At 41.1% G+C, this 10829-nt stretch overlaps 2 protein-coding genes and 1 long non-coding RNA gene across 3 annotated transcripts in view; 2 read left to right on the forward strand and 1 right to left on the reverse strand.

The window, feature by feature from the left end:
• Positions 1-1237: 1237 nt before the first annotated feature.
• Positions 1238-3840, forward strand: rab33ba (RAB33B, member RAS oncogene family a). The gene is made up of 2 exons (XM_015023366.1): positions 1238-1810; positions 3170-3840. The coding sequence occupies exons 1-2, from the start codon at positions 1583-1585 to the stop codon at positions 3668-3670; spliced, it is 729 nt and encodes a 242-aa protein (XP_014878852.1). The 5' UTR covers positions 1238-1582; the 3' UTR covers positions 3671-3840.
• A 223-nt stretch (positions 3841-4063) lies between these two features.
• On the forward strand, positions 4064-6464 carry LOC106940588 (uncharacterized). Its single transcript, XR_001423143.1, has 2 exons — positions 4064-5501; positions 6152-6464. It is a non-coding gene; the product is annotated as an uncharacterized LOC106940588 (long non-coding RNA).
• Positions 6465-6500: 36 nt separating this feature from the next.
• Positions 6501-10829, reverse strand: part of LOC106940587 (uncharacterized) — a 10962-nt gene continuing 6633 nt past the window's right edge. The window contains exons 3-6 of the mRNA XM_015023367.1: positions 10110-10241; positions 9681-9827; positions 7662-7719; positions 6501-6820 (exon numbers count right to left, since the gene is read on the reverse strand). Coding sequence (XP_014878853.1) covers positions 6714-6820; positions 7662-7719; positions 9681-9827; positions 10110-10241 — 444 coding nt within the window. The 3' untranslated portion in view covers positions 6501-6713. The remainder of the gene's footprint in view (positions 6821-7661; positions 7720-9680; positions 9828-10109; positions 10242-10829) is intronic.

The raw sequence follows: 10829 nt of genomic DNA on the forward strand, positions 1-10829 counted from the left end.
AATATGCTAGTTTTAAAACTTAACCACATGTACAATATTATATAAAATTAACAGCGTTTTAAAATAAGAACATTTGGTTGTAAATTGCCTCCATGGTTCAGTGGGCATCTCATTTGTAGGATGTTTATTTTAAATATAACACAATAAGTTGAATTTAAAATAGCTTAGTTTTTAGTTTTCTATCATTTAAAACACAGTTCTTAACCTCCCTGTGGATTGAACAAGCATTCACATGAGGTCGTGGCTGTTTGTGTGAGTTTAACCTTTTGACCATCTTGACAAGATTTAAATAGCTGGTGTAAAACTGAATGCAACATAGAATATCTGTAAAACATAATCTAATTTGTAATCTCCCCTAGTTGTTAACATGTCTTGATTGAAATAGCCTAATTATAGTTTTCAGATTAATAACTTACTATGCCCTATTAACCTTTATTTTACCTGTATTTACAGCAGACTGCCTGCTAGATTTTCTGATCTGCCCTTTGTTTGAGCGGGAAACAATCAGGAGAAATTCCACTGATCTGTGAAAAGTCATAAAACAGCATGAGTTCAGGTCAGTGGAGGAGAAGCTCTGCTTCCACTTGTTTAGATAAAGGAGACAACTGGTGTTTGATCTTGAAAACAAATTGTAGGGAGTTTCTAACTTTTAATAGAGTCTGAGACAGCTCCTGGTTGGATGAGCAAAGATACACCTTATCTTTGCTCATCTTAAATTACAGAGAAGAATACGCCTTTACTATAAAAAATTTGTGCACGTGAGGAACAAACCAGATTTGCTTTTGCAATTCTCCAAAAATGTCTTTGCCTTTCTTTCTTCTTCTTTTCCATTTGTCTCAGGTAAATGAATCTGTATTTTAGTGTGTTTGAAGTGTCTGTGTTGTCAATGTTATTTTATACTTTTAAATGTTAGAATAAACTCTGAAAATGTATGACGTGGAGCGTTGACTGTCATCTCTGTGTAGCTTTTATTTCCACGCATGGCATCATTGAGTACGGGAGGACAAGAGAATACAACGAGCCAGAAGTTAAATGATTTTAATCTCTACATTCCCTATCTATTTATCTATAACTATATAGTTATAGAACCCCGCCTCTCGCCCGGAACGTTAGCTGGAGATAGGCACCAGCACCCCTCCCGACCCCGCTGAGGGACAAGGGTGTTCAGAAAATGGATGGATGGATATAGTTATAGATAAATAGATAGACCATCACGAACCACACTCCATGCCAGTAAGTGGCGGTAATGTTACCAACAGTTTGTTGCCAACCGCCAGTAAAACCGACAAGAAGAAGAAGCAAATCCCTTCGAGTACAAGTACGTGGCTTCACAGCTTTGCAGGGGGGATGCTCGGGGGTGTCGTGGTTCGGAGGTGGAGATACAATGTTTACATTTACAGTATCCGTTCATAGATAACTACCAGCTGATATTTACACACCGTCCGAGTCTGGAAGTAAATGTGAGAGGCAGCCGCCTTCGAGAAGGCTCTTTAGCGTCCGCCTTTCTTCCTTTCCCCGGGGAGCAGTAGTGAAGGAGCCTCTGTTGGTGTGTGAGGTCACCCAGCCCCAGTCTCGGCTCGACATGGCAGAGAGCGGCTCCGCGGCTGAACTGTCCGGCTCCCTGACGAGCTCGGCTCTTCCGCCGCCCAGGACCCGCATCTTCAAAATCATAGTCATCGGGGACTCTGGCGTCGGGAAGACCTGTCTCACCTTCCGTTTCTGTGCGGGCAGGTTCCCCGAGAAGACCGAGGCCACGATCGGGGTGGACTTCAGGGAGAGGCTGGTGGAGATTGACGGAGAGAAAATCAAGGTGTGCACTGCGGCCTTTTAGACACTGAAACCGTCAGTCTGGTAAACATAATGGTGCAGGAGGCTGTTCTACTGCTGCAGGCCGGAAAAATTCATTAACATAATACATATCAAAAGCTAAAACTATAATGGGTTAAATGGATTTCATTGCAAAAGCAACTATTGCAACTGTGAATATTTATTTCGTCTCTTATAGAACCAAATATAAAGAAATATTCCTCCAATTTACAGAAGAGCTGATGTTTTCACCTTAAAACCACACAACACAAAAAATACTTTATTCATTCTAAAGGTAAATTAAATTAAATTACGCCATAACTCAATCAGAGTAACTTCTGTAGTCATTATGGATGGTGATGTTGTGGTCAGGAGGGATATTAGGTAGCTGGCAGTCTTGCAGTCTTAAGCCTCTGACTGAAAACGGTTGCTATATGACTGTCCTGACATGCTAACAGCTCAACATCCAGGCAGCAGATAATATTCCACAGTAACATGACCTGGATGACACCATCAGCTGTTGGGGAAACTCTGCTAAGCCATGTCATTTGCTTTTTATTTATTTTTAACTTTTTTATAAGCAGGTCAGTTGATTAAGAGCAAATTCTAATTTTTGAGTTTAAGTTTTAATGTTCAGGAAACATTAAAACATCATGCAACAGAATATCATACAGCAGAAGGCTGAAAAGTATCTTACCCATTGTGCTTTGCAGCATTGGCTGGTTGGATGTACAGGCTGATGTGATTTGACTGATTGAATGTGGACATGCTCTGCTGTTCTGGTGTAGTTAAAGGTCTCAATCTGATGGCCTGATGGAGGCTGGGTTGAACTGTTTGGTTGTAATGATTTACAGGACAGCATTGGTTTTCATCAGGGTCATCTAAGGTCATCCAGTGGGGTAAACATGGTCTGTAGTGGACTAACAATAACAGTATTTCACTGTGCCACAAGTCCTAATAATAGTAGTAATGCTAATAACTGATAAATAGTTAATAAATAGCATTCAATTAGTACTAACTACAGCTAACAACCCGTGATGTTTCACTATACTATAAGTATAAATAATAGTAATGCTAATAACTGATAAATAGTTAATAAATAGCATTCAATTAGTACTAACTACAGCTAACAACCCGTGATGTTTCACTATACTATAAGTATAAATAATAGTAATGCTAATAATTGATAATGGATAAATAACATGTTCAGTTAGTTGGAAGAAACAGAGGTTTATTGAATGTTGCCTCCTCTCTGCTGCTTGTTATTATCCACCGCTCCCAGTCCTGTGGAGGAAGCAGCAGAGCTTCTAGAGTCTGGTTTACTTCGTGTTAACTAAATAACGAGGCCGCTCTGTCCCCCCAGATTCAGCTGTGGGACACTGCCGGCCAAGAGCGCTTCAGGAAGTCCATGGTGCAGCACTACTACCGCAACGTCCATGCTGTGGTGTTTGTCTATGATGTGACCAACACCGCCAGCTTCCGCAGCCTGCCCGCCTGGATCGAGGAGTGCAAGCAGCATGCCCTGGGAACCGAGGTGCCCAGGATCCTGGTGGGGAACAAGTGCGACCTGCAGGACTCGGTCCAGGTGGGCACGGACGTAGCGCAGCAGTTTGCGGACACTCACTCTATGCCGCTGTTTGAGACGTCCGCCAAAAGCCCCAACAGCCTGGGAGACGGGAGCTGCCGTGACAGCGACCACGTCGAGGCCATCTTTATGACTGTGGCCCACAAGCTCAAGTCCCAGAAGCCTCTAGTGCTGAGCCAGCCGCCTGAAGGGTCGGGGGGCACCATAACCCTGAGCGGAGGGAGGAATGACGGCAGTGACGGGGGCGGAGGCAGAGGGTGGAGCTGCAGCAGCTGCTGAGGACTCAAACTTCACTGGCTGTCCAGACCTGGAGCAAGGAGAGGAAAACTTCAGAGCACTGATGAATACCACAGCGTGTTAGGGCCATGATAGATAGAAAAAGAAAGGAAGAGTACATACAAAAACTCAGACATTTTGAGATTAACCTCAGAAATTTTCTAGAAAAAATAAGGACATTTTCTGAGTCTGAAAAATTTAAAATTCACTAGAACAAAATTCAAATGTTGAGATTACTCAGAAATTTTCTAGAAGAAACACGGAAGTTTCCCAGTTTGAAAAAGTCTAAAGTTTGCTACAAAAAACTGAGAAATTTTGAAATTAAAAGTTGCAAATTTTCGACTTATAAAACTCAGAAATATCCATGTGTTTGTTCTAGAAAATTATGAGTTTATTTGTGGAAATTTACTCCTGTTTTTCTCTGTCTACGATGGCCCTTGTACACCATTGTAGACGAACCATACTGCTTGTTTACATGATTTCCTTTATGCCATCACTTCACTCAGCTGTTTCCTGGTCAGATGCTCATGTTGTCCAGATATGATCCGTTTCACTGCCAAATATCCTGTCCAATCTATTAGTACAATGGTTCATAAACCTGCTCCATGCACTCCTCCCCTGCATGTTTTAGATGCATTCATGACCTCCTCAGCAGACACTCACTGCTGCAGGAGCCTGCCAGTCACTCATTCTTTAATTCAGCTGTTTGGAAGCAAGGAGACACCTAAAGCATGCAGAGCCAGGGTAGTGGAGGAACTAATTTTCCCATAAAAACTCCCATTTTTTAGCAGTAAATTCCAATCGAAGGTGCTTTATTTGGTTGTTAGAGACCAGAAGTGATTGTAACAGAACTATTTTCACCTTAGTGAGCAGAGAAGAGGATGAGGAGGAGGACCGGTCCAGGCAGGTCCACTCTGGTTGGCAGCACGGTTTGATGCCTTCAGGGCTCACCTGTTCTTTGGATTTTCCAGTTATGTCAGGGCATCTGAGTAAACATGAGTGAAATGGAAGACACTGAGCACAGAAGCTGATAAATCTTTATATACGGTGGTTTGGTATCCAAGGTGATTGTTTAATCAAACGAATTCTCAACTGGACATTCAGCTGTTTTTGTTTTTGCATTGATTTTACCGTTCAGTGGCTTTATGTTGGTGTTGTTTTTTAAGAGGACAGTGTGCTTCATTAGAGACGAGCTGGAATGATGGCAGATTAAAAAAACAGAGATTAGCTGGAGCCTGGATTCCAGCGACGTGAATTCCTGGATTGGTTCTGAGCTACTCCATAGTGGGCATGGGTTGGTATGAGCCTCTCAGTGATAAGAAACAATGATTCAGCAGTTTCAGTTAGGGGTGCACCGATGGCAGTTTTCTGGCTGATCACTGATATGTAAAAAGCCTGAACTGCTGATTCTGATTTTGACTGATAGAGATATTTTTTTTTTGTCACCAACTTTGTTGCCATATTTGGCGTTGGTGTCATCATGACTGTTTAGGGGTTTATAATAAGAATGCACAGATATCCAAATTTAAGAGGATATTAATAATTTATCTTATCTGTATCGAATCAATACAGATATGTTAAAACATGACTAATATCAGCTGATACTGATGTTAGTGTCGATATATTGTGCATCCCTACTTAATAATAGTGATGAGTTGTGGCCCTTTAGGTTTCACACCATGACTCTTAGTTTGTTGCAACTGGAAATATTTCCAAACAGCCAAATTAGTCTTTCTTGGAACAGTAATGAAACTGTTACTCTTTTTTTATTCTATGGTGTGTGTTGTTACTAGGAACCGGCCCACTAACACTGGGATGTCAGTGTTAGTGGAATGTGAGTGAAATGTCCACACCTGCTTTTGTAACATCTCTGAACAAATTGATCAACAGGAAGGAATGCAGTGCTGCGTTAGCTGCTGACCTAAAGGGATAATTCAGATTTTTATTCTTATTCACTTCTATACAAAAATACTTTATTCAGGGAATGAAATGTTTTCATAACTCATATCACCAAGTACCTTCAGAGTCATTGTGGATACTGATGCCAGCTGCATCAATCAGTCTCATGATGGTAATGACTTGCTAACAGCTTAAAATTATTATGTATTATGTCCTGGATGGCACCATCAACTGTTAGCAAGCAATGCTAATCACCCTCCTTTGATTTAGCTGTTCTGACTTAAATGTCTATATATTGCAGGTAGGACTTTACTCTGCAACAGAACTCTAAAATATTAGCTATCCCTTTAATTCACCAGCTAAAGTAGATCAAAACCTGTATTGAATGGGACAATGAAGCGTTTCCCTATTTTCAATTATTTCATCATAGATCTGGAGCCTTTTGCCACTAGAATGCACTAGGAATCAGACACTTTATTCAGGCTTGTGCTCCATCGTGTATGTAGAAGAGTGTTTTCCTAAATATGGAATAAGCTTGTATATTCATACAGTAATAGCACCAACCTGCATCTTGTTTGTTTTAAGCTACTGTGTGACCACAGCTGGTCCTGTGGTTCTGCTGATGATCGCCTCACGCTTCACTTCGTCGCTGTCTCTCAGGACTTTCTGTTCACATGAAGAACCTAATCAAGCCTTTCTGTGGCCTGTCAGTACAAGCCAGACTGAGTGCTTTCCTCTGAATCTGATCCATTTGCATCATGTTTCGTCAGGAAATACTGCTGCTGCTCTGGATGTGACTGAAAACAGACTGACAGCTGCACCTTGGAACAAATTTAAACAGGAACGTGCTTCCTTTCACCATACATCACCTTGCAATAAATGTTTGAGACAAGTGTCATCTTAAGCTGTCAAGTGTTCAAAAACAAATAAACACTACTGTTCAAATGTATTTATTAAACACAATAAAATCATAACTTTTAGATTCAGAGAATACAGGGAGTTAAAGGGAAACTGATGGAAGCTGTACTGATCAGTCTCTGACCGATCTTTAACTTCATTGGCTGTTAGAGCACTGAAACTGTTCTTAGAGTGGTGATGAAACCAGCTGGATGGTCAGGAACTGTCTACAGAGCTGCTGGGTTCTGGGTCAGGTCAGTCTGCTGTATGGAGGAAGGTTAGAGGGAGCCTCCTCTTCCTCTTCAGTGACTCCAGCAGATGTTTGAGGAGAGTTGAAAAGTTTGTCATCACCACCTGCTGGACATACAGGAGATCTACATCACAAGACGGCTGAGACATACCGAATGGGCAATATTTAGGGTCAGGACCTTAATGAGTTACTTACATTGATTTTAACATGTTAAAAAAATTTCACCACAGTTCTTTTTAACCATACCAAAATTCAGAGCTGAAACCTTTGTATTCATGTGTTTCTGGTACACCAGTAAATCTGATGCACAAGTGACATGCAAACAGCAGCGATGGACGACAAAGCTGTTTCTCTTGGCAAACTGAGGATTTCTGCTTCAAAGACAGATCTAATGGGACATTAGAAGACTATTGTGCTCTGGCTGTGCTAAAAAGAGTTAACCTGTCAGTGAAGCTATTCAAGCCCATAATAGCATCTCAGTGCTAAACATGTAGCAACAGCATTGACGGCCACAACACTAATGTTAAACCAGATATCAGAAGTATTTTTTAATAGTGCTTTGCCCTATTATGATGGCTGAATAACCTGGAGAACAGATTAAAACAAGAAATCCTTGTTATGACAACTAATTTAACAGCAAAAAATGTTTTTGAACTAAAAATGTTGCTTACTTTGTTGATATGCTTTGGATTAAAATTCCATTAATTCTGATTAAAAGCAGACCCTGCAATTAACTTGATTAAAAGTTTTAATGATATCACAAATAAACACCTTAACAATGATAAGTATTGGGTAACAAAACTTATCTGAAAAAATAACAGGCTTGACATGCACCATGCATGAAAAACAATACTGACATATGTCTTTACTTTTACATTAAGACTTTCACTGTGTCTGGAGCTCCACACACTGTCACTCAAACAGACCATGTTTGATTGGATGGCTTACCTTGCCAAGTACATATCAACTCAGTGTCTCCAGAATCACTCTGAGGAACCAGGGTCTCCTGAAACAGACGATAACATTTCAGGGAGGTGATACTTGATGGATGCTTTTTAAATTAAAACATGGGACACAAACTGCAACATTTGAAATACAACACTTTTTATTTCCAAGCTAAGGTTGGGCAGTTCAGACCAGAGTTTTTGAAGCTATTGTATATGCTAATAGATTAGATTCTGACCGCTTAACTGCTAAAGAATAGAGCAAATCAACCAGGCAAATCACACCAAAGTGTGATTTCATGAGATATTCACATTATGCATGGTTGTAATAAACAGACTAGCATGGACCACACATCTCAGGAAAACAGAGAGACGTTCAGGAATGTGTTGCTTGGGACATGTTGAAGTTGTCCTCTCATGTCTGTAGTATCGGTAATGTTGCATGCTGTCCAGAGAAGCAGAGAAAGAAATGCAACTCTAGTGATTGTAACTAATCAGTAATGTGAGGTAAATGTTTCAGAATCAGGCTGATGTAATGTGTTTCCATCTCCACTGTAGCACATTAACTGTTTGAGAAAAGCCAAAAGCCACCTCAAGTGAGCGTGAAAACGTTTTTTGTGAAACTGAGGAAGTTATTTAAAATTTTGCTGTTTCTTGTTTCCATTGACTTTTTCTAATTGGATACTTAAAAAAAAAGAGGTTAATGGAAACATGATTCAAAATTCAGTGTTGAACTTTAGAGTATGAAGCATGATTATTACTTGAGCAGAGTTCACCAAATATAAAATACCTCACTTACAGACCAGACTGAGCTGGGTTTGGTTCTCGCTCTCTGCCATGCTTCATAAACATGATGGTACTGACTAAATTAAATCATGTGGTGGTGATCTAATCACTGACACATTCTGTCCTTTGCTCATGTGAGCTGGCAGGCAGTGAAGGGGCACCGGGTCAAGGATTGTGTGGTTTATTGCTAAGGGTTCATGGATTAGGAGCAATTTCCCAACTGATAGCAACAGGAACTGTTTCCATGACACGTACCTTTCTGATTTCAGTCTTGGGTGGAGTGGATTAAACGGTGGGTGGGGATTTAGGTGGATATGCCAAATTACAGGGAAGCATTTTGCCTTTGTCACTATTGAAATTTCATAGATTTCATTGACCGTGTCCATTTCCTACACTTGTGACAAATTCCTATAATACATCTTATTCTACACAGTGCCTCATCCTTACCTGAGTCTGAGCTGTCTAATCACGCAGATTAGAACAAAAAATTGGGGAGTTTTGAACTTCGTGAGGCTGTCTTGATGGTGGAGCTCCGACCGACTGCAGCCCATCACAGGGCTGCATGTGTCCGTGAAGCTAATATGTAGCCCTCCTGCAGTCTTAGCGCAATGCTTATGAGGAGTGCAGCAAATCTCATGATGGGACACCGGGGAACCATCATATTCCGAAACTACACAAAAAATCCCTTGCAAAAGTGCACGCGAGGTCAGCGCAATCCTACTGCTGGACGGCGCATGTAGTAAAAAACTCAAGGGTCCAAATGAACCCATCTCTGACCGCTGCAGGGTGAAACAGGTAGTGTTTGTTTGTGGCTCCATGAAGTTTACTACATCACAGATACAGGAGCTTCACTGTCCATTTTAGGCTGCTTTCAAGCATCAGTGTTAGCATAGCTAGCACGTGTCATTCTTTGGTATTCCTTTTTTTTCCCCCCCATCTGCCTTTATAAGAAAGTTCCTCTGAATGCTTTTGTGTTAGTCCTGTTGGATACAGAGTCACATATATTTTCTTTCTGTCACGTTAGCAAGTTAAACTTACAACACAGGATGATAAAGGGCTAAGAGTCTGTTATTTTAAATCAATACATTTTCTAGTATTGATTAAATTGAGACATTAGCTATTTGGACTATTAGCAACTTTGACAGACACAACAGCATGACCTTTGGAGAAACATTGTACCATGATATGATTAACCCTTAAGCCTCACACAGAGAGGCGGTGGGCTACCAGTCCGTACCAGTCCAGTCCTGGAATCATAGCAGCCACAGCATGGAAGACTCCGGAAACCCACATAACCAATGAGGGAGGACAGAACCAGGCTGATGGTGCAGGTCAGGATGATGGTGGCATTGGCTCCTTTCACCATCCGATGGAGAACAAATGTCTGAGTTAGAATAGGAGACAGAAATAATATCAGTGTAACACAGTGTGCTGTTGTTAGGTACAAATACTTCCAGAGCCATGCCACACACTTAAAACCATGTTCCACCAAGATAAAAGAAGATTCAGAAGCATGAATCACTTCAACTTGTCTGGTTTGTAGTCAGCAGCTACTGTCACTGCTGTCAGAGGCTAGAAAGGCTGTGAAACAGCAGACATAGTGTGTGTACTTGAAGTTCCTCCAAATGAAGAGCTCTGAATGCAGCTGGCTGTGTGCGGTAGTTACCACTTTGGCACTTTTGTGCTGGTGGAAGACATCTTCGTCCTCTTCCCCATAGGTCAACGTCAGACAGGAGTAGCCGAAGATGACAACTGCAGCTGCACAGGAAAGTCCTGCAGCCACCACCATGCAGCTGACCTGAGGGAAATCAACGTATTGAAAAATCTACTGAACAACAGAGAGAGAGTTGTACATGTGTGTAATGAGGGAAGGTGCTGCCTAAGGAGATCATCTATGTCAAGGTGTGTAAAATAATTCAGAATAAAAGCTACAAAATTGCCAAAAACTAAGAGATTTGACTGACTCTGAACAGTGGCGCCCTCAAAAGTGTGAGCAGGGGAGAACATGACCCCCTCTGGAGAAACGTTCACTCAACTGCCCCCCATGGAGAGTCAAATTCAGGTCAAAGCTAGGCATACAGGGTCATCTTCTGCAATCCAGACATAAATGTAAAACCCAATAAAAAATAAATTGACAAATCAATCAATCAATAAATTCATCCATCCATCCATCCATCTGAAACGTCCCTGGAGGTGCCGTTGACTTTGAAAAGTCAAAACTTGAAAATTCGTAAAAAGTAGCGGTGGACGATAAATCAGTAACAATATATATCCCAACAGAAAATCATCAATATCAAAAGAAAATATGTTCGATACAATTTTCACTGAACTCTGATCCAGAAAAGCATTCTGGGGAATGTAGGTAGAGGAAAGGCTTTAGCCGCTC

The sequence above is a fragment of the Poecilia latipinna genome, unplaced genomic scaffold, assembly GCF_001443285.1.
Source record: "Poecilia latipinna isolate Pla-1442-1.1 unplaced genomic scaffold, P_latipinna-1.0 Scaffold3288, whole genome shotgun sequence".
NCBI classification, from domain to species: domain Eukaryota; kingdom Metazoa; phylum Chordata; class Actinopteri; order Cyprinodontiformes; family Poeciliidae; genus Poecilia; species Poecilia latipinna.